The 24059-nt window shown below is 47.4% G+C and overlaps 1 protein-coding gene across 33 annotated transcripts in view; it reads right to left on the bottom strand.

Moving 5' to 3' along the window:
• Positions 1-24059, bottom strand: part of ARPP21 (cAMP regulated phosphoprotein 21) — a 156779-nt gene that overhangs the window by 40805 nt on the left and 91915 nt on the right. For 29 of the 33 annotated variants that reach the window (XM_058729305.1, XM_058729332.1, XM_058729333.1 and 26 more), the window contains 4 exons: positions 18478-18659; positions 17251-17355; positions 16038-16298; positions 11984-12110 (listed from right to left, as the gene is read on the bottom strand). In XM_058729305.1, the coding sequence (XP_058585288.1) occupies positions 11984-12110; positions 16038-16298; positions 17251-17355; positions 18478-18659 (675 nt within the window). Of the gene's footprint in view, positions 1-11983; positions 12111-16037; positions 16299-17250; positions 17356-18477; positions 18660-24059 lie in introns of those variants that run through there. The other 4 variants (XM_058729324.1, XM_058729326.1, XM_058729320.1 and 1 more) reach the window with 3 other exon arrangements.

Below are 24059 nucleotides of genomic sequence, written 5' to 3'. Positions count from 1 at the left end.
GAAAAAGAGAGGTCCAGAGAATTAGATAGAAAGTAAATAAAATGAGAAGGCAGACCTGGAGACGGTGAAGCAATGAAGATGGACCTTGAAGAATGGAAACAACCAAGTGCTTCCAAAGAAAGGAGGGGCTGAAAACCAGGGCAACTTTTAGCTCTAGGCATAGCTCAGGGCAGAAATTAACAAGAAACTGACAACAAATGAACCAGAAAGAAAAGGTAGAGGAAATTAGAAGGCTCCGCCAAGACTACATACCTCACAAAACATCCTAACTTCTCTTCATTTAGTTCAGCGAAATCATCAGTAAACCTGACCACTTGGAATTGCCGTTTCGGTCCTTTAAGGAGTTCAGGTTCTCTCTTAGGAACACCGCAGGGGAATGTTAGAGTTTTGCTTTTCTTGCCACTCTTCTTTCCTTGCCATCTCTAATCCAAATCTTTTCACTAACGAACTACTGTTTCCACTTTTTGTTGCATAAATAAAAAATAAAATAAAATAAAAGGTACTGTTATGATCTGTTTTACTCCTTATCTTTATAGAAAAGCAGAAATCCCAATCATACCAGGAGTGCTTAACTACCTAATTCATAAATATGTAAACACCAGAAGCTACATAAAATGCAAAGTGCCAAAGTAACTATTAGAAACATGTTGTGAGGGAGCCTGGGTAGCTCCGTCTGTTAAGTATGAGACTTTGGTTCACGTCATGATCTCAGGGTTCATGAGTTGGAGCCCTGCATCTGGCTCCGGGTTGACAATGCAGAGCCTGCTTGGGATTCTCTCTCTCTCTGCCCCTCCCCCACCATCACATAAACTTAAAGAAAGAAAGAAAGAAAGAAAGAAAGAAAGAAAGAAAGAAAGAAAAAGAAAGACGTTGAATAAATCTCTTTTACTATAACCTCCTAGGGGACAGAGGGAACCTGGCCACCTGTATTGTCTTGGTAACCTGTTAAGATTTCAGACCTAAAAATAGCATAATTCCTATTATTGTTCCTAATAATGTTATCCTTTCCCATAACCCCAGCTTCTCATTCCCATTTCAGTAAATGGAATAATTAGGCCAATTAATGAAAGAAACACATGAATATTTCCATAGAAACCTTTTCCAGAATCCTATTTTCAGAACAGCATGTTCCAAGAGGATTTATCCATGTGACTTCCACTGATGTTAACAGAAATCAGATGATTAAATCCTTGTGTAACTCTTTGATAACCGACCCCCTCTGCTTTTAGGAACATAATAATGCACACCCCCAAGGGTACAAATGGCTACCTCAGAGTGGTCAAGTGTGACAATTTCTGCATTGCTTCTCTGAGTGATTATTGGTTATACATTTTAAAAAATGTATCTAAAAAATAGATAATCTGACTTACGAGGTTTTAAACATTAACATGTATGTACATTTTACATAGGATAGTTGAATAAATATTTTTAAAAACCATCAAGCTTGGGGAAGGCGATTTAAGACTAAAAAAGAGAACCTGAAGGCGCCTGGGGCTCAGTCAGTTAAATGCAGCTGACTCTGGATTTCGATCAGGTCCTGATCTCACAGTTCATGAGCTTGAGCCCGGGGTCCAGCTCTGTGCTGATCGGAGTTGATCTGCACTGACAGCTAGGAGCCTGCTTGGGATTCTCTCTCTGCTCCTCCCCCATTCTCTCTCTCTCTCTCTCTCTCTCTCTCAAAATAAATAAACTTAAAAAAAGAAAAAGAAAATCCCACTACCTAGAGATTAATGTATTTTACTCGTCACACAGGTATTCTAAATTCTTTCAAGGTGAGGAGCACCCTAAGAACAAAGAAAGAGAAAGACTTTTTTACAGATAAAACTCCTATTGCATTGATGCTGACGAAGAAGTCAAGCTAAAAATACAGGGTTCACTGTCAACTTTACACAAGTGCTCCAGTTAAAAAAAATTTACAGACTCCATTAAGGTACATTTCTCACCATCCCAAACGTGTTTCGGAACAACATTAAAGAGACAATAATCTTTTTTTTCTTACTAGGAGATGTTCATATGCACAATATTCTATCACAACACAAGCAGGACTCCTACAAGGAAAAAGGAGGCTCATATGTTACTGCTTATTTAACTTCTGCGCAGACCTATCAGGAAAGGAGCCGTGGCTGCGGCTGTTTTCCAGTACGCATGCGTCACGGACGATTACGTCTTTCCACCACATACTACCGTGCCCACTCCTTTGGTAAACACTCAAAAGGGAAGGAGGCAGAGTCCTGAACTAAGGATGCTACGAGTAGATTTTCAGGGCCTGGTTATTCCCTACCACCTGAACGCTTTCAGAATTAGTCGGTGGAAATGGGTTTTGATGAGAACGTGGTTACTTTACGTTTGTAGAAATTCCCAAGTCACTAAGCACATGAAAATCCGAACATATTTTACCCCTGAAAGTGGCCCAAAGAGTCTGTGACCTATTCCTTGGGCGAATGTCCAAACTTTGAAAAATGTATATGTATTTGTTTGTTGATGTGGGTCGGCCTGTTAGGCTTTCTATTGTTTTTAACATTTATTTATTTGTGTGACAGAGAGAGAGAGAGAGAGAGAGAGAGAGAGAGAGAGATACAGAGCACGAGCAGGGGGAGGGGCAGAGAGAGAGACAGAGAGAAAGAGAGAGAATCCGAAGCAGGCTCCAGGCTCTGAGCTGTCAGCACAGAGCCCGACACAGGGCTCGAACTCACGGACCACGAGATCACGACCTGAGCCGAAGTCGGACGCTTAACCGACTGAGCCACCCAGGCACCCCTAGGCTGTCTTTCTATTTGATTTCATAACATTTAACTATAGCTTTGCTCTTACTCCTATTTGAAATGGATGATGGAGGAGGTTCCATTTAGCCTTTTAAATCTTCGCACACTCTCTGCCCCCTCTCTCTCTCTCACACGTACACACACACACACACACACACACACACACACACACACCTAATCCTCTGTGTGCACGTTAACTTGAAAACAGGTACACAGGGAGCCTGGGTGGCTCAGTTGGTTGAGCACCCGACTCTTGATTTGGGGTCAGGTCATGATCTCACAGTCAGGAGATCGAGCCCCGTGTCGGACTCGGCACTGGGTCCGGAGCCCGTTTGAGATTCTCTCTCTCCTTCTCGCTCTCTCTACCCGCCTCCTCCACTCATGAGCATGCTCTGTCTCTCGAAAACAAATAAAATAGGTACACGTATTATTCATTATTTTAGCACTTAAGAGTCCCCGCTGGGTAGTGGAATCATGCTGTATGTACTTTCTCTCTCAAAATTTGGATCTGTACACATTAGCACATTAATTCTAAACACTCACTGGCTATAATTCCTAAGAGTCACAGGATAGCTATGAAGTATTAGATTTTTGCCTAAAATAGAAATAACATCCCGCTGTAGAGTGAATTTGTGCAGGTTCTGTCCCTTTACAACAGCTTATGCACAGACCAGCCACGATTAAAAATTTGCTAGCTACGACATCGCTCCCCAGATGACAGACCATTAGCCTCAGCATCCCCTGTGCGTGAGCGTGAAATGCAGAATCTCGAGACTCCCCCAGAACTACTGTGTCAGTGTGTGCATTTGATCAAGATCCCGGGTGGAATGCATGCTCATTAAATTTTAGGGAGCACCGGGTACAGTAACACCCACACCATGTGAGGGAGTGAGAACAGCATTTCCAAGCTCTTCCCAGGAATCCAGAGAGGCACAGAAAAATCCAATGGACCGTTACAGAGTTAGTATTTCCGATGGGCTAACCCCCCCCAATTCTACACAGAAAAGGTTTCCTGGTTATGTAGAATGGAGGTTTGAATCAATGCAATCTATATCCTAAAGGTCAGGGTGTCCCCAAAGATTCCTGGACTATGCTGTTATCCGATCATCAGTTAGCAAAATGAAACAAACAGGATCTACATGCCCTGACCTGGTTTTCTCCCCCCTCGATGTTCTTCTGTGTGCCTTTTATTTACATATATTTTGAATTCATTGCAGACACTCGTTATCTGCATCCATCATTCTTCTTTCTGATTCACTGGACAGCGGGAAGCCTGTTTGCAAGGCTTGTGTCCGTTTTCTCTACTGCGAGAGGTGGGGAAGCTCCAACTTCTGTCTTACGAAGGGGGAGGGGAGGGGTGATAACACATCTCCAAGTTTTCTGGAAGGTATCGTACTCTTGTCTGCATGTTCTCCTTGGAGCCTGCATGTGTGTGGTACAAAGTTCAAACCCAAGGGCAGAATCTCTCAAAGTCAGACTCCGCCAGACTGAGGAAGCTTGCTGGGTTTTTGCAACCAACACGTGTCACCGAATCTGGAAACACTGAGGGGGTAGAAGCCCCCTTTCTGGCTCTGATGAGAGAGCCTCCCCATGGGACGGGAGGCTGACCCTCAGTCTCACGTAACCAAATGGAGCGTTTAAATTCTATTCCTACTCTGCATTCCTCATGACGGCTGTTGAGCACAGTGCAAGGGAAAGTCCAAGGGAGGCTTAGGTTAAACACAAATGGCAGAGTGAGTGAAGAAGCTCGAACAATTCTAAAGACCCCCCCCCCCCCACCCCGCCACCGTCTCCTGCAAGGACTCCAGTTCCGCTTTGCAAGGTGGGTTGGCTTGTCATTTACCCAACACAGATCCCTGGACAGGTCCAGAGCAGAAGGAAATTAAACAGGCTTAAGGAAAAGCCCCACAAAAGCTGCCTGGGCCTTTGCCCCGCAGGATGCGTTATTGAAGATTTCCCTTCCCTGGCTTCCTCCTGAGCTATCATTTCAAAAGTGAAACATTTTCATGGAAAGCGCTCCATGAACCCGGTGTTTAGCACAAACGAAGCATTCAGCCCGAGCGGGGGAGGGGCGCAGGAAAGGGGCCGAGAAAGCAGAGGCGACCCGACCCGTATCCCCTCAGTTTGCAGAATCTACACCAAAGGATCGGTTGCCCTTATAACCTAAACGGATTCAGGGCTCGCTCAAGCATTGCGTTTCCCCCCTTCCTGCTCTGCTCCGCGGCCGCTCTATCTTCCTATCGTTCTACTTTCCCGACATTCAAGAATCCCGACTCTCCTGATCCCCCGGAAGGGCAGAACTGTTGGGCTGTCTGTTGTAGACAGGCATCTACATTACTGTTGTAGCTAAGCCGAAAGTAGTATCATCACAGGCATTAGGCAAAGTGCTGGAAGTCGGAGGAGAGAGGGATGCGGGCACCATGTCTAGGAACAGCCGACCCGGACCCACGGGTCCCAGGGCCTTCCTTTCCAGACTATTTCTAACTTTTCTTAAGGAAATGAAACATTTCTTTCTTATTTGGGGGGGGGGGGGCGGGGAACCCAAATTTAATTTAATTTAATTTAATTTAATTTAATTTAATTTAATTTTATTTTATTTTATCTTTTAATGTTTGTTTATTTTTGAGAGAGAGAGAGAGAGAGAGAGAGAGAGAGTGAGAGAGTGAGGGAGAGGCAGAGAGAGAGGGAGACACAGAATCCGAAGCAGGCTCCAGGCTCCGAGCTGTCAGCACAGAGCCCGACGCGGGGCTCGAACTCACGACCCATGAGATCATGACCTGAGCCGAAGTCGGACGCCCAACTGACTGAGCCGCCCAGGTGCCCCGTAAACGTGCTTGAAATAACTTTCAAAGCCTCCCCTGCATCCTCGGACCTCAGGGAAACCTTTGCCCTGAGATTCATGTCAGGACTGTAGGAACTTCTTAAGAGTTGGAGTCATGACTGTGGCCTCTCAGCAACCGAGAGAACTAGTAAGCCGAAAACCAGCAGAAATCTAGAAGATCGGAACAACGAAATAAACTAACAGGATGTAACTGCCACGTCTGGACACTGCACCAAACATCAGCAGAATGCCCAGCTTTTTCAAGAGTGTGTGGAGCATTTAGCAAGTTAGACCGTATCCTGGTCCGTAAACCCGACGTGAACAATCTAATAAGGATTGAAATCATACAGAGTATGTTTTTTGACCGTAATGGAATCAGTCTAGAACCAGTAACAGAAATACAACAGGACAACCTCCAGACACCTGGGTATTAAAACCTTTCTAAATAATCCACAGATCAAGGAGGAAATCTCAAAGAGAAGAAAAAACACATACAATGAATGAAAATGCAAATAAAGCACATCAAAGTACGTGGTACTCTGCTAAATCAGGGCTACAGAGGACACCCGCAGCACTAAATGCTTACATGAGAAAGGGGAAAAGTCTGAAATCAATAATCTCACTTCCTACCTCAAAAAACTACATAAAGTAGAGCAAAATAGAGCTAAAATGTACAGAAGGAAGAAAATAAAATAAAAAAAACAAACACAACAACCCAGCAATCAATGAAATCGAAACAATAAAACAATAGAGAAAATCAATACCACAAAGTGGTAGTTCTTTGAAAAGGTCAACAGAATTGATACATCCAGCCAGACTTATAAAAATAAGAAGAGAGAATTTGAAGATCACCAATATCAAGAAGAAAACAGGATATCCCAACATGTTCTGCGGCCAGTCGGAGGATAATAAAGAAATGCCACTGAGCACTTTTCACTCATAAATCCAACAAGTTATTAGAAATCAGCCAGTTCCTCATGACCACAAAAGACCAAAAGTCAGCAAAGATGAGACAGATCGTCTGAATACTCTGATAATCATAAAAATTTCATAATTAAAAGGCTCTAGGAATCACATTCACATAAAAAATATATATATATTTTATATGTTTATATAAATATATAATATTTATATAATATTAATATAAATATTAAATATATATTTATATATATATAATGCTTCTGAAAATCCCCAGTCCCAGCCAGTGTCACTGGAGGGTTCTATCGGACATTTAGGGAAGATTCAGCCCCATTTTTACAGAAATCCTTTCAAAAAAAAAAAAAAAAATCAGAAGAGGAGGGTTGCTCCCCAATTCATTTTATGAGGCCACTATTCTTCTGATACCCAAATCAGGATGCATTCATCCCCATACGCCCACTTATGAAAGAACAGAGGAATTTACAAGCCCATTTTTGTGGCTCGTAGAACGTGTTCAAGATTATGGAGAGCGGAGAATGAAATCAAATGTATTTCTGCTTAGTCAAACTCAACGAAAAAGGAATTTGGAGTTGGATACAAGATCCAAGATGAATTTTTTTTTTTTCCCTCTCTCTCTTTCCAATGTGTGATCCACACATAAATCTCAGCCGTGCTCTGTCACTTGGTGTTAGTGACCAGCTCTGCAAAGGAATAGGAAAGCCCATGGTGGGTCAGGAGGCCAACATCCAGAGGTCCCCATGTGTGCTGATATCAGCCAGCCCGTGCACTTGGACGGTTAAATGTCTGCCTCTAACACGGCCCTGCTGGTTCAGTTCCAGGATGCTTGTTTCTTGTATCATCATCCATGACAGTAAATAAAGGCAAAACTAGTAAGCTATGTTTATGTGCTTTTGGGAGAGTGGTTAATGTGCAGCCTTAGAACCGGCCAAGCCTGGGCGCTCTCCTCGATCTGATCAGCCTTGGGACCCAAGTAGTGTATTTCTATACACTGTATTTCTAACAGCTCGTACTTCCCTTGTAAATTTGTGGTGGGGATGAAAGAATGCCATGTTTGTAAATAACTGAGCACAGCAACGAGCCCATTAGAGGCCTAACTGATGGTAACTGTGATTACTACTAACGTTTTTCGTGGCCTTAAAAATGTGTTTGAATCAGAATAAAACCATGGCGACACAGGGATTAACTCAAAGCGATATGGTAACTGACTACGTAAACCTAAAGCATGAAGAAATGTAAGGCTTATGCCTCAGCATTTCATCTCAGTATTCCCCCCTTACCCCGCCCCTGGGGGGGGGGGGAAATCTGTTCTCAGGTAGGACGGATGCCCTCACTTTCAAGTCTTTCAAAGCCGGAAGGATTTGAAAACCACAGTCTTTTAGCTCTAACCTGATAACAGCCTTTCTACATGGTTTCGGGTCATCAACAAGAGCCTCATAAAGAAAATTATCTGCCTTCACTGTTGGGGGTACCTGATAATGTTAAGTTGACAGTAGATTTTTTATTTTTCCACTAGGGACACTTCTTTTTTAAAAAAAAATTTTTTTTAACGTTTATTTTTTTTGAGAGATACAGAGACGGAGTGCGAGCAGGAAGGGCAGAGAGAGAGGGAGACACAGAATTCAAAACGGGCTCCAGGCTCTGAGCTGTCAGCACAGAGCCTGACGCGGGGTTTGAACTCACAAACCGCGAGATCACTACCTGAGCCGAAGTCGGACGCCTAACCCACTGAGCCACCCAGGCACCCCAGGGACACTTCTATATTAAGGTTTTGGTTTCCCTTGTATATGTAGCTACCAAATCCAGGTATCACTGTTTCAATCTACCATGCAATTTCTCCAAAATTTCTGACTTTGATGCCCTTTGTTTATAACACTTAACCAGCGTAGGCTCCTTCTTCTAGATGCTTAGCATCTCTATCAGACACTGGTAGGGAAAAGAGAACAAAATCACCAGGAGGAATTTATGTCCCCCTGTTGGGCCTCAGGGTAACTCAAATGTCCTACTTAATTGCAGAATATCCAATTTACTTTATAAAAATTCACTGTGTGTAGTTTTAAGGCCTAGGAAAGATGTGGCGATTTGACTGACTTAACAGAGATTTCAACTTGGCCAAGAATGTAGGACAAGGAAGAGACACTTCTCACTAGGATTAAATAAAGATGAAGAACACTGCCCCGAAGCAAATCGGGATTAAAATCTCATTTGGTTAGGGGCACCTGAGTGGCTCAGTCGGTTAAGCATGTGACTTCAGCTCAGGTCATGATCTCACACTCCGTGAGTTCGAGCCCCGCGTCGGGCTCTGAGCTGGCAGCTCGGAGCCTGGGAGCCTGCTTCGGATTCTGTGTCTCCCCCTCTCTCTGCCCCTCCCCTGCTCATGCTCTGTCTCTGTCTCAAAAATAAATAAAAACATTAAAAAATTTTTTTTAAATATCATTTGGTTATAACTGATATAAAGTGGCTCTATGCTAATGCCCCACCATGGGATGCTGCCTTTACTGGGACGTAATCCAGTCAGTACCCTAAGAAGGTGGGAGAGGGTCAGATCCAGGAGGCAAGACTGCAGGAGGCGGGAGGGAGAGCCAGTCAGGGCATCCCTGCGGGATGGTGCCAGCCCAAACCTGGTCCCGAGGTCGATTTACAGAGAGAGGGGCCCTTTCTCCAAGCTCCTCCAGGAAATACAGCTTTGGCAGTTATCCAGAGAGGCTCTTTCCTCTGTGAGATATTCCATCCACACGGAGTTGCTTCCCCCAAGTAACCTCCAGGGCCCTTTGGGAAGTCTCTGTTGGTGTCACTCAGCTCAGCAAAAGGCCACGTAGCTGTAATCAGGTGCTGTCACGTGATTGGCCTAATGGCTTAGGCCATTTCATGAGCTGGAATTTTGTTAAAAGAGGTGAATCTCAGTGAGGTCAGGGGACACCATCCGTCCTACCAGACCCTCAGTAAATTCAACACCGTGGTGGAAACTGCATTGAGATTTTAGGCTGATATCGAGTGCGGTGGTCTCAAAAGCTAGGAGCCTAAACGTCTCAGTCCACATGCGTATGTCGATGGTGTCGCTTCGGGGAGGATTTTGTTCCCGCAGCATCACTTCCCTTTTCTCATCTCCCCAGTCCCCACAGGCCACCTTAGCTCCACTCACTTCTTTGCCGCCCAAAGCACTCACTCCTATTGGGAGCAGGATACCCCTTTGAAACGCACCCCTCTAATTACGGTCCCATGACCTCACCTTGGGTGGCATCCCCACGGTGATGTGGGGGCATGGGACAAGTCAATGTCACCAGGCTGCCACGGGATGTAGTTGGGGCCAGTCAGGTCTCTCTGAGATGGTGGGCGGGGGAGGGGGGAGGTTTCGCATCCCCAAACCCTCCCGCAGTGTTTTCAAAAAGACAAAAAATGTCACAGCGTTCTCGTTGGTGTTGACGCTCACCAATAAAGTTCGTGGGGGAGAGTCAGGGGAAGCCCAAGGCTTGTCTTAAATCTACTTGGGTTGATTCAGTCTACTTTCGGATGAACACACTCATTCATCCAACTCTCTCAGCCCCTCACCCAAACCTGGGGTTTTCCGGCTTGGTAGGTTCTAGCATATCTGTAACCGCACTCCTGTGTAGGAGCTATATACTCTAATGCAAGACTCACACACCTTCTCAGAAAACTGTCAAACGATGGCAGTAAACTAAAATCTAGCCAATCGTTATCAATGGACGTCAATGTCTCTCCTACAGGGATTGGCAGCCAAAAGGAACACTTCACTGGGACCCATGGACCAGCAGCTAGGAGGTCACAGCTTAACTTTCTGACAAACATTAGCAGAAGGAAGGCAAGCAACACGTTACTACAGCATAGATCTAAATTGATGGCATAGTTACCACCAAGTGATAGAGCTAGAACGTTTTCCCCCTTCAGAGGAAACATTACCAAATGCTTGAAAACAACAAAAAACAAAAAAAAACTAATCATTGTAAATGTTTTTGTGTTATTATTAGAAAAACGTAGGGGCGCCTGGGTGGCTCATTTGGTTAAGCGTCTGACTTGGGCTCGGGTCATGATCTCACGGTTCATGAGCTCGAGCCCCACATCAGGCTCTCTGCTGTCGGCACAGAACCTGCTTCGGATCCTCTGTTCCCCTCACTCCCTGCCCCTCCCCTGCTTGTGCTCTCTTGTGCACCAGCTCTCTCTTTCCCTCTCTCTCTCCTCCCCTCTCTTTCAAAAATAAATAAACATTAAAAAAAAAAAAAGGAAAAACGTAAAGCCAGTTCAGAGGTCAATGTAGATTTTTTCCCCTAAATGAATACAGTGTTGAAACGAGAAGTCTGGCCGGCTGCCATACGTTTCCCTAACTCTTCTCCCACGGACGTTAAATAGGCCACGAGACAAATCAGAGAACGTATCGCTCGCTCCGATACAGAGGGACTGAATTCTTTCTCCAATCTGACAAGACGCTCGTCATGTCCGCGTTCATAGTCTCAGCGTGCCCGTTCTTGGCGTTAATCCTTGGCAAGGGCGTTGCTTTCTACCAGCTTATAAAAACCGTCCACGTCCCGCACATACCACACGCACGTATATGTACATATCACATGTGCACAGCCTTCTACTGAGCACAGACGTCGCACGGCGGGACAGCCGATCAGGAGCGGCAGCGGGAGCCCGCGCCCTGGCACGACCTACTTACGGCAGGCAGAGTCCCCCAGGCAGGTGGTCTTTGGCGTGGCAATGAGCGGTGTCCCCTGCAGAGCGGCCAGCAGGAAGGACCCCAGCCCGTCCCCAGTACGAGCCACTCAGCCCTGCTGGGTTCCTGCTGCTGTCTGGGCACCGGCACGCCATCAGGAGTGTGACACAGTAGGGAAAGAGACCGGTTCACTGTGAGACCTGCTACTCACTCTCGTACAGTGTATCGGCCCCCCTTCCCACTGCACAGCGGCTGCCGAGCTCTGGGCGGGAGGCAGGTGGCCCTCGAGAAAGCGAGCCACGCATGGAGTCACTTCCATCGGGTGACACGGGCTTCGAGGTCCGGGGCCGCCTTCTACAGACGGTACTTTGGAGGAAGGTAGAGAAACAAGCTAATGTCGTCCCCCTGGCCCTAGGAACAGCGGAAGGATTGTCTTCGAGTCGAAAAGGACCAAAAAAAAAAAAAAAAAAAAAGAAAGCAAGGAAAGGCACGAACTAGGAAGCTAAGGACGTGGTCGGCACTCTTGCTTTGAAAGAAACCAAGAAGGTCCACAAAGAACTTGTGGAGACGGCGCTCAGCATGCGTGTCTGGGGCGCCGGCGTGACGTGGGCTTCACCTTCTCGTGCCCGTGACTTTCCCAGAGTTCCTCCGACGCCCCGTTATCTTCTCTGGGTGAGGGAAACGAGGGGATTGAAACTGCCGAGCGTGGACACTCGTCCGAAGAGGACGGCCGAGAGATTTACGTGCAGGCATCGCTAGGTTAGGGGAGGAGGCGGGAAACGAGAGGCCACGTACCTGCTTGCTGTGCGGCCTGCGGTATCTGCTGACCCCTCTGAGCACCGTACTGAACGGAGGCCAGGGGCCGGTACTGCTGTGTGGCTGAGGTAGGGTACTGACCGGATGGGTAATAATAGACGGGCATCTGCGGAAGAAAGAGAAAAACCACCGGGGATGAGAACCGTACGTAGAGAAAACCCACAGCGGACGAGAACTGTACGGAAAGTAACCCTTCTGGATGTAAAATCTACGGTCATCCTAGGACACGGCCTGATCACAGTCGATTGTACAGATGGCCACCAAACACTTCCCCCTGGGCTGCATGCGGGGTGCCCGCTACTCTTCTCGCGAAGATGGGACATCTAGTCCCCAAGCCCGAGTCTGGGCTGGCTGTGTGAGGTGCTTTGACCAACACCGTGAGGCAGAAATGGCGACTCCTGATGCTTGAGAAGACTGGAAGCTTCTGCTCACACGGGAGGGGCATCCAGCCACCAGGAAAGGAAGTCCAGGCTATTCTGCTGGAGAAAGAGGCCATGAGGAGAAGAGAGGTGCCCCGGCGGCCAGGCGGCATCAATGTTCTGAGCAAGTGAGCGAGGCCATCTTGGATGTTCCAGCCTCGGCCAAGCCGTCCCCATAGGTCGCAGAGCTGAGCCGTCCCTGCTGAGTCCTGCTCTAACTGCTGACCTAGTCCTGGGCAACACGGTGGATATTGTCTCAAAACACTGCATTTTGTGTTTTCAAACTGAAAAGAAGAGTGAACGAAACAGTCATCCACGACAACAGAAAGTTCATGGTAGTTCTAAATATTAAATAATCTAACTTGAGGGGTGCCTGGGTGGCTCAGTCAGTTAAGCTCCCGACTCCTGATTGCGGCTCAGGTCGTGATCCGCACGGACGGTGCACAGCCTGGCTTGGGATTCTCTCTCTCTCTCCCCTTCCCCTGCTCATGCTCACTCCCTCTCCCAAAATGAATGAATGAATGAACAAATAAATAAATAAAACTTCAAAAAATATTATCTCTAACTTGGGTTATTTTTTCCAATGGAAACACAGGTGAGACATGAAAACTGCTCGTCTCCAGCCCGAAAGAAGCACTGGATGGCGTGGCAAAATACGGTCAAGTCTATCAAAGCAGAGTGATCGGCACGAAGCCAGCATCCACACGAATTTCTGTTCTATCTGAAAACAGGAACAATGTCCCTTCCTAATGACCAGGAATGGCTGAAAATGTTCTAATTATTTCCAATAAGCTTCCAATCAAATGTCTCTTGATTTGGAAAGGCTTCCTTGCTTGCCTCAGGTCATTTATATTAAGGCTGTTTTCTCACGAACCCTAAATATATTTTTTTTCATCTCCAGGCTTCTGAACATTCTTCTATCAGCTTCTTTACAGTGTAAAGAGAGGCACGCCAGGACACGGCCTTCAAGTGTCACGTGCACAGAGTAAACTTACAAGCCACCTGTTTGAGAGCTGTGGTTTTTAACGGATATGTCATTTTCTGATGTGTTCAAGTCAAAGAGGAAACGCTTTTTTACTTCAATCTTGCTCCTGAAACACATATATCATGTTTCCTTGCCTTAGCATAAAGTAGGAACAAAAGATAACCCCGTTCACGTTGCACCGTGGTTCTACAATCTGGTGGCATTGTTAGGAATTCTCATTCGGACTGGCTCTATGGATATCCAAGGGTAAGAGACCGAACGAGTTTCCAGTGAACACGGGTCACTATGCGGCAACTAACTGATTGTACATTTTGTGTACAGTGATTGTTTTCTCCCTATTTCTCCCTTTCTTTGTGAGGCAATTTATAACAATAACATTCCAAATAATCCTAGAGTAATAACAGGTTTTAGTTATGCTCTGGTACATCACGGTGCTCTTAAAGATTACCACCATTGTATATCAGATGCCTCCTAATATTAAGAATAAGAACAGCTATTATGGAATTTATTCCATATTACGAGTCTCATATTTATTTATAGGTCCTTTAGGAAGAATAACAGTTTGTTCCTTTAGGAAACTCTGATTTGATTCAATTTGAGCTCATAAATATATTACCCAGTCCTTGGTCTCTTCTCTCACATTCAATATGAAACATGAAAATACCTTCAGGGATGAGGGACAGAGTTCAAACACTTGACAATTTCCTGCTGCACCCTAATGGTTTGGATGAAAGTGTAACCTCTTGAAGGAGAGCCTCAAGTTTTAGTGCTAAGCTGTTCTGTTTTCTCCTTCTCCTTCTTTCTCCTTCTCCTTCTTTCTCCTTCTCCTTCTGCTTCTCCTTCTCCTGCTGCTTTTTCTTCTTCTTCTTCTTCTCTCATCCTATCTTCTCTGATACCCTGAAGGGCTGTGCTAGAGATCTGGTCACCTCCATCCAGTACCTCTCCCAGGCAGGGCACTGGCCAGCTCTTAGGAGTTTTAGCTCCCTATCATGTCACACCCACGGGACATGGGCACTTGGCTCATCCTAAGCCTCTCTCATGGAAGAAGGAAGCAGAGCGGGGCTAAGAGGAATCACCAGAGGATCCAGATGGAAGGTTGGAAGGGAGAAAAAGGTAAGGACAGCCCCCAAAAGGAGAAAATATATTTTCAGACAACTGTGTGAAATCACGGAGAACCAAAAATATCAGTGGATTAGGAGAGGAAAGAAAGAAATGAGAAAAAAAAAACAGCCATATTTAAAAATCTCTTCCCCCCCCACCTCCCGTCCATTTCTATTCCCAAATCTTCTAAAGAAAGGATGAAAGTGTTTCTGTTGCAGACACACCAGGGGTTCTGGGTTCTCTTTGCTCCTGCAGAGCACAAATGCTGAAATTCATTCATCAAGGAAGATGTTTGTTTTTTTTTTTCCCATCTTAAAAAAAAGTCTTCAATTAAACATTCTGCCAGCTCTTCTCCTTGATAGCAGAAATGGGTAAGGACACTTAGATGCTACTCAGGATAAAAGAGCTACACTATTTTTCCCATTAATTAAATGTAAAGTATTTAATTTATTGCTAAAATAATTAATATATGAATGAGGCCCTTCCTCCAGTAGCTTAAAATTATTTTTTCACAGCCCCTCAAGTCCTACTGGTGAAGAGATATTTCAGAGAAGGCGACTGAAGACGAACTACTAATTAATCATTCCAAATAAAATGAACAACTGAATGAAGACCGTTTCACGGTGAAGGGTTTCGCACGGCTCGAAAAGGAAATAATTTACTCAAGATGTTAAGGCAGCGCAACGAATAATACGACGGTGACAGCGTACTTTAAACAGCTCATCCAATGCAATATTTCTTAATTAGGATGGAATTTGCTTGGGATACGTGTGCCTTGAAAATGGACCAGAAAACGCCTCTGTGCATTTTACATCTTGACAGTAATCACTTGCAATATTCTGCAGAGGGATCCCCGGGAGAGCACCAGAGATGTTTGCTGGTGAACAGTAACAGATAATCAGTCTTGGGGAAGACAGTAAAAATCAGTGATCTGTGGTGTCTTGCATGCTCGAGTCAATTAAATATGATTAATGACTACCTGTGAGAGCACACAGGAGCCTGGCTCCCCCCCCACCCCAGGGAAAGGAAAGGACAGTGGACCTCCGCTTCATCTTCCTCCTTTATATTCATAGAGGGGCTCCTGCCCGGAGCACCAGAGAATGCTTGAGGAAAGAACACATTTCCAGAGCAGCAGAAGGGGAGAGTCGAAAGTCCCCCAGGAGTAGGCTCTCTTTTGCCTGCCTTTTTTTCCCTTTCTGGGCAATCCGGTGAACAGGAAGGACGTTGCAGGGCAGGGAATGCTTTCCTGTGGCTCCTGTACCAGAAGCCTGGAAAATGGGACACGCCCCCACCCAGTGCATCACGGGGGCAGTCGGGTCAGTTTGGTCAAACTCCCTTTCTGAGCCCCAAGGCTTTGCCCAGCTGCCGAACAGGATAGACCGGCTTCTGCAGGTGGGGAATCTCAGTACGGACCAGAAAGAGCAAGACAGGTTGACCTGGGGAAATTCTACACGGAAAGACAGAGATCAACATACCCAACGAATCAACTGTAGGTCGCAGGTGTGAGAGAAAACAAACACACACTGACCTGTGCAGGTGGAGGCTGTTGCACAAATCCCTGTGGTGAGGGAGGGGCCTGGAGGACCTGCTGGGAGATGGAAGGTCCAGAGCCCGAGAACCCCCCAGCAGGGAGCTGCTGGCCTGTGGAGGCAATGACGTAGCTTGGCTGTTGGGCTGGCTGTGGCATGAGGGACGCTGGGTAGACAGGACCAGATGGGGGCTCAGGAGTCTCTCCTGACGATTGCCGGCTCAGGTTCATCTGGGTGAACTGCGTCGCCACATCGTCTCTCTGCGCGGAAGCAAAACAGGAAATTAGCAAGATCAGCTTAGTAAGGGGAGAGGCACACAGAGGCAGACACGGGCCACATGCTTGTCGCCGCGGGACGGGCAGGGCGTACAAATTGGAAACGCTACCAGAAAGGAATTCTCTGTCCAGAACAACAAGAGGACATAGCAAGGGGGAACAGATTTTAATCATCTGGTGGATCGGAGACGGTAAACAATTTGACCAAATCTCCCCCTTTCAATGGAAACAAATCATTATCTTTTCACTGAGGGCTCAGGCTCCTCAGGGTAGTGCTGAGACAGGGAGGGCTTGTCCTGAGGGGTCAGCTGGTCTCCCTGGGAGTCATCACAGCCTCTGCCTTCTGTAGAGAGGCAGAAGGACCTTGTAGTCACCATCACACATGGCTACTGCAGAGATGCAGCCAGCCAGCACGGGTGGGATTTCCTTGGCATACTGGGGAGTATGGTTCACCTGCCTCGCTTGAAATTTAGGGGACATGCTCATTTCCTCTTGTCCAAAAGGACCTAGTCCACTGATGGGAAAGGAAGGGAGAATGGGGGATTGGGGAGCTAGGAGAACCCCCACATCAGGAGCACAGGGTGACGCTGGTGACCACGTCAACTGACTTTAAGCAGTTTCCCAAACCCTCACGCCAAGTTCATGGGTCTCTCTGTTGCTGACTTCCAACTCTAAGGGCATTTCATTCCTGCTCAGCTGGTAGGTAAAGTCTCGGCAGGGTACCCGATCGCAGAAGCAGCAACCACGGGACGGATGACAGAAGGGAAACCGTTATTTTGGAGACGGGCTGCAGTGCTCTGGAATGAGACACTCACGTATGCCCCCTCACGGTCAGCCCGGGGCACCCACCCAGCGTCAGCCAGCCCCTCACAGGACAGGAGTAAAACCAGCCAACATGCGCTCCCGGGGACAAGGTCACAAGCATGTCATACAGTACCATGGGGAACTGCTGCGTTGGAGACACAGGCAGGAGATGCTGGGGAGGAAAAGAGACCGCTGGGTATTGCACTGACTGAGAGGAAGCCTGTAGCCCCTGCACCGACTGGAGGAAAGAGAAAGCTGATCAGGTAACAGGGAAGCATGGGGGGCAGCAATCCCACAGGAAGGCTGCCTCACCCGAAGCCCACCACATCCCTATGGGTCCTCTTGGCTCGGCGCACCCCCAAGAGGGGAGCCAGCCACCAACGGAAGGTCAAAGCCATGCAGACCCCAGCCAGCCAGCCTCCCAGGAGGCATGTTTGCACAGAGTGACCACTCCTTTAAGAAGTTACTGCGATATGGCAGCGCCTGGGTGGCTCATTCTCGGTTAATGAAGTGTCTGACTTCGGCTCAGGTCATGATCTGACGTTTCATGAGTTCGAGCCGGGCGTCGGGCTCTGTGCCGACAGCTCGGAGCCTGGAGCCTGCTTCGGATTCTGTGTCTCCCTCTCTCTCTGCTCCTCCCCCACTCGCTCTCGCTCTCTCTCTCTCTCCCTCTCTCCCCCAAATATAAACGTTAAGAATATGAAAATAAAAGAAGTTACTGAAATATATTTCACGTCACTGTGGTTAGCTGACTCTAACGGGTCTAACAATACTGCCCAAGGACTAAAAAGTAAGGGTTTTCAGAAAAATACAAACGAGGTTCACTCTGGAAACCTACTTGGGACGCTACAGTTTTCTGTGGCCACTTCCACGTGGTGCCCTCCGAAAGGAGGGCCCCTCCACATCTCTCAACGAACAGCCGGGCTACCCCTGAATGAACTGATTTCTGTTCTTGCCATTGATAAAGTGTTCAGTATGATCCCTTTGCGGCCATGAGCCCGCAGCCTGTGTTGGGAATGAATGAGCCAGGCGACACAAAGGCCTGGTTGAAGTTATGAGTTCAGCCTCCAAGACGGGCTCCTTGATGCAGAAAAAACAGCATCCAGACCTAAGAAAGAACTTGGCAGTGTGCTCGCTAAGCAGATCACTGGCTGGGGCGTTCACGTCTATCGAAACTGAAGGATCCAGATGAAATCTTGTCAACGGGCCGTCAAGGGCTCTAGGCTGGTTTTGTTTACTAGTGGGTGAGGTGAGCCCAGTGGCAAATATCCCCTCTTCCCGAGGCACCACTTGCTGCTCTGAGGACTGTGCACCTTTGTCCTGGAACACTCCCCCTCCCCGCCTTCCCGCCAGCTCCTACCTGAGTGACCAGTGGGCCCGCCAAGTGTGGCTGGGGTGGCTGCACCTGCTGCTGTGGCTGAGGAGAGGGCTGCTGCTGTGGTGGCTGCTGGGACTGCCCCATCATGGTGCCTCGCAGGGGCTGCTGGCTGCTGGGGGGGTTGTATATGGCAGGGGTTCCGTCGGGATTCACAAAGGGCTGGCCTGCAACGGAATCACCGTTTGGTTCAGATGAGCTCCTCAGACAGTCCTTTAGCAGGAAGAGCCGTGTGAGAAGAGACCCCAAAAGGAACGTAAGGTAAAGGGGCAGGGCAGTGGACATCCAGGACACCAGAACCTTCACGGGCGTGAAGACTTCCCTGTTGACGACCTATCCGGTTAAGCTAGCTAACGGAGTTAAGCCCGGAGCAATTTGAGAAGCAACAAATAAATCCACTGCCTTCAGGGAGATTTGCTAACGCTAAGCGCATCTGGGTGCAGACGCACACACTGAGAGGCACACGCTGAGAGACAAGGCTGCTTTCCATTGACCCAGCTCCAGCTACACTGGGTCACACGTTATTTAGCCACACACGTGTTTCGCTTCCTCTCACCCTGCCGCCAACTCAGAACCGTGATCAGTTCTACCAATACGTACACACGAGGGCACACGCCAGCCACAGACTCACTTCTCTGAACAGAAGCAACACGGACAATGCAGGGGCTTAGGCTGGAAAGGTGACGCGTAACAAGAGCATCACAGCATCATCGCGTAACAGCGGAGCGAATGCACATGATTTTGCCCTTGGAAATAACGGCGTGGCGCACTATGATTATTACGACTGTTTGAGGAGGGTTTTATGGTTGACAAAATAGGGGCGCGGGACCCTCAGCCGGACTCTGGCAGGAAGGAAAGTGTCATCTCCCCAGGTCGCAGAAGAGGCAACAGGGGCCCACTGGAAAGGTTATGGGGAAGGAGGGCGGAAGAGGGGAGGCAGGGAAAAAGCAGCAGACAGAAGAGGAGGAAAAGGAAGGCGGAGGAGAGAACCAATCAGGTGCCAGGGACAGGCTCACACACATGAGCTCAGCAACTCCAGTGAGCTCACGTGATCTCATTCCACCTTAGACACAAAAAAACTAGGGCTCAGATGGACCATGCAACTCATTCAGGAAGTGAGGGCCAGGAAACGGCCCCGGTCAGAATGACTCCAAAGTCTTCCCATTGCACCAAATAACTTGAGTGGACTATCCCCGTTTACGTCACGTGTCCAGGCTACAGTGAGATACGATGAAAAACGTCCAATAGCGCCTGAAAATTCCTTAATGCGTGAGAAGGCAGGAGGGGTGGGGGCTGTGTTTCAAGGTGGGATCACGCTCAGGACTGGCAGAAAAAGACCGAGAAGAATCAAAATATCCGGCTTCGCATTTGAGATGTCAGAAGCAGTTTCACAAGCACAGCGTCTCAAGCCTCCCCCTACGTGGTTCTGGTAAGTGGGGCCCCCAAGAGCATTCTTGTCCAGTGCAGGCAGCTTGTGACAGCTGAGGAAGGCAGCCTTTTTCATTAACAATATATATATGAAAAACAACCAAAGGTCATCAGTGGTGTGAGGAAAGTTAGCAACAAAGTAGAACAGGTCAGAGGGTGAACATACAGAAGCTGAATTCTAGTGAAAAAAAAAAACCCAAAACAAACAAACAAACAAACAAAACAAACCCAGTGCGCGGTATTCAACAAGAACAGACTGTTATAAAATGGGAGCTAATTAGCTAATGTAAGGTAAGTAAAAGAAACCAGGCCCCGAAGGGTAGCAACTATGGAAATACACAACTGCATTTCGAATACATTCAAGGTCAGACAACACTTAACGGTAATGGGAGCGTGAATGGTGGGACCTCTAATGGGGGCAGGAGGGAGCCCGCCAGGAGACTAGACGTGTTCTGCGTCTCCTTCCTGGCAGTGTTCACACAGGTGTTCCTATACTCAAACACCTACCAAGGCCACACGCCTGGTGTGTGCATTTTATGAATTACAGCGAGAAAATATTCTGGAGTAGGGCTGGAAGGCAGAGGCTGGGGTCGTAGGTGGAGCCAAAGACTTGATTTCAGCCCAGCAGGGAACTGGAAGGGGAGATTAGTGGTCCCCATCACTAGCCCACAATTTCAGCCCAGATATACTGGTGTGTGTGTGTGTGTGTGTGTGTGTGTGTGTGAGAGAGAGAGAGAGAGAGAGAGAGAGAGACATGGCCTTTCCACGCTGCATATTCATGAACGTACCCGCCAGAAAAGTTCTGACAACAGTTTCATAACCATTCACCATGTGCTGTGATGGAAAAGCAAATGTGCCAGAATTAGAGTCACAGAACAATGACTCAATTTAGAGGTATTTAAAATATTAATGTTCTTCCTGGGTACCTGTTTTCCTATCACTGCCATTTAATTTTAGCTCCATTTCATTGTTTTAAGTCCTATTTTCTTTTTTTCAGAAATAACTTCCTTCTTGTCTTACAATCTGCAACCCATTTTTCCTCCCCGAAAGCAGCAATTGGGGGAAGAATGAAAAAAAAAGTTCAATTTCCAAAAATCTATCAGCCTATTTAGTGTTCGAATTCTTAGCCCCCTCCCCTTTTTGGAATTGTAAAAAGATGAGAGGAAAACTTTAGAGACCTAGTGTTGAAAAAAAGTGTTCACAATAACTTCATCAGAAGTCATTTCAAACTCAGTCTCATTCTGGGGCGCCTGGGTGGCTCAGTCGGTTAAGCGTCTGACTTTTTATTTCAGCTCAGGTCGTGATCCCAGGATCAAGCCCTGTGTCGGTCTCCATGCTTCCACGCTGAGCCCGATTCTCTCTCTCTTTCCCTCTCTCTACCCCTACCCTCCCTCTCTAAAAAAGAAAAAAAACAAGTAAGTCTCATTCTATGCACACACACACACACACACACACATGCACGCACAGATGGAAAGTAAAAAGAAAACAATCTTTACTATGTTTTCTACAACTTCCAATTTACCCCAGTGAGAAGTAAGGTAGCATGAAAAACGGACCATAATGAGGGTGAAAAACATAACTGCAAATTATTCAGATGTCCTTTTTGATACATTTTAGATCCTCTGTGTGAAATAGCATTAATGTGCTATGAGCCGGACAAAAGAAATGCCTCCAAATAATTGCATATGAAGAGTACTAAGAGATCCCTGGGGTAGAGAGAGGTAGCAGGCTCTTCTAGAAGAGAAGACAGCATAAAAGGCAGCTATTAGGCTCACTAAGGAGGGGTGGAAAGAAGTGAGGAAAGGAAACCGGCAAGATGTATGCCAGGAAGAGAAAAAAAACAATTTCCCGAGAGAGCTAGGACAGGTGACTGTTGGTTTTCAAGTCAGGCAACAGTCGCCTCCCTAGATTCTGCCTTTCCTGCCAATCCAGATGCAATTACAGCTGAATACAGGCAATTAGTTTGAATGACAGCTGCTGAGGACCAAAGGGGCCAGAAAGACTAGTTGGCCCTAGGACTAGCCAGCTTAGAAGAGATTTTCATGTCAGAAACTGCTGAAGCATACCCGGCAGGCCCTGGCAGGTGCACTGGCACAGGTAAAGGGTGCAGGGGGCAGAGGTAAGCCGGGGTGCTGGGAGCTGGGCCAGGGCCGAGCGCTCATTGCCCTCAACTACAAAGGTTCTTGGTTCTTGGTTCTTGGTTTCGAGCCCCCCCCCCCCGCCCAGCTGTGTGCCCCTTAGGTGGAAAAGTTCTCTACTCCCCACGTCATCATGAATAATGTGCAGGAGATGCTATCTTATTCGTATAAAATTATTGAGCACCTGAACAAGAACTCGAACCACGTTATCCATTCCAGGGATGCCAGACAAAAACAAACACAAAAACTTGAGTCTCATCCCTCCCCACAAAGAGCTTATAAATACACTGGTAATGAGGAAAGGAACCCAAGGGCAATTCGCACTCGAAGCCAAGTAATCCAACGCTCTTAGTTTCTAACACAAGCACATTTCTGCCATGTACTTGGCAGGAGGGTTTTTATTCAAAGAGATGGAGAGGGCATTAAAAAAAAAAAAAGTTTCCTTTCCTAGTCCTTAGAAGGTGGCGGATCCAATTATAGAGATGCTGCTGGTTATGGACGGGCGAGGGTTAACTCAGATGTTGCAAAGATACATTTACAGACAGCAGACGAAAACGTCTCGGTGCATTTCAGAAGGAGGTGGAAGCAATTCGGATAAACAGGTGCCAGAAGTCCTATGAGAAACACGAAGTATGGTGTTATGGGAGCCCATCAGGGGCACTGGAAAGCCATGAGCCCTAAAAGGCTGCTCACAGCAAAGTCCCAGCCAATGGCAGGCCCGCACCTCACACGCGCGTGCATTTGCACGAGATGAAAGCAAAGCAAAATGGTAAAACACCATCCGAGGGCATTAACGCTTGCTTGGGGGATGTTAATGCCCGTTGGCATCTCCGGGTAGCTCTGAACTGAAAGAAAGCGGCCGGACAAAGATGAGCTTTTGCTCAACCTCTCCGAAAGGAGATGGAACAACCCAAGGCAGCAGGAGGATCAAACTCAGGAGTCCAACTCAGGCTTGCCTCGTGAGCGTGAGTATGCTCTATGGGGATAACTTTGAAAAAAAGAGCATCATCCAGTTGCCTGCAAAGCAACGAAAGGAGAGGCCAGAGGTCCTGACTTAACAACAGACCAGCGGAGAGCTGAGTCTGAGGCCGGACAAAATAAAAAGCTGGGACTGCACTCGAGGAACTGCAAGAATATATGCGGGTGGCTTTGGTATTGGGCTGCCAAATATGCGGTACTTGGGATGAGCCCGGTCAGCGGTGCTGACACGGGAAGATTCGTTCTGTTTCGTTTGTTAGGAGTGACTTGGCAGGCACCTGAGTGTCTCGCCACTATTGCTCGTCTTACGCCTGCCGAAGACAGATGACTTTAAACAGGTCAACAAAAAGCAGAGTCAGACCTATCAGCACAGAGAGCGAAACCGGTGGCGGCCAGAGGGAGGGGGGAAGAGGAGATGGGCAAAACGGGTGAGGGGACGTGGGAGGTACAGGCTCCCGGCCTTGGAATGAAAGAATCATGGGGAAGAAAGGCGCCGCCTAGAGAATGCGGTCAACGATGCTGTAATGGTGCCGGATGAGGACGCATGGTGGCCAACGCTTGTGGCGAGCAGAGCATAACACATGGGGCAGCTGAATCACATCACCGCGTAAACTAATGCGGCGTTATGTGGCAACTAGCCTCAAACTTCCAAAAAAATTAAAGACGTACTTTGGGGCACCAGGGTGGCTCAGTCGGTTAAGCGTCCAACTCTTGATGTCGGCTCAGGTCAGAATCTCATGGTTCTTGGTTTCGAGCCCCCCCACCCCCATCCAGCGGTGTGCTGACAGCGTGGGGTTCTCTCTCCCTCGCTCACTGCCCCAATAAATACAAACATTTAAAAAAAATCCGCAAAATCCAGCTATCTTCGTTTTATCCAAGAGCCACATTCTCAAATAAAAAAAAGACCTGTCCTACTATCCACATCAGTGCATCATGGGTATATCATGGGACATTATTTCGACACGACGCAATTATTGAGCATCTGTGCGTAAGCACACTGCCTAACGCTACTTTGTTATCTAT

Source organism: Neofelis nebulosa, chromosome 5, assembly GCF_028018385.1.
Source record: "Neofelis nebulosa isolate mNeoNeb1 chromosome 5, mNeoNeb1.pri, whole genome shotgun sequence".
Classification (NCBI taxonomy): Eukaryota; Metazoa; Chordata; class Mammalia; order Carnivora; family Felidae; genus Neofelis; species Neofelis nebulosa.
Note: the sequence above shows the minus strand (reverse complement) of the source record. Positions and strands in the feature narration are given on the sequence as shown.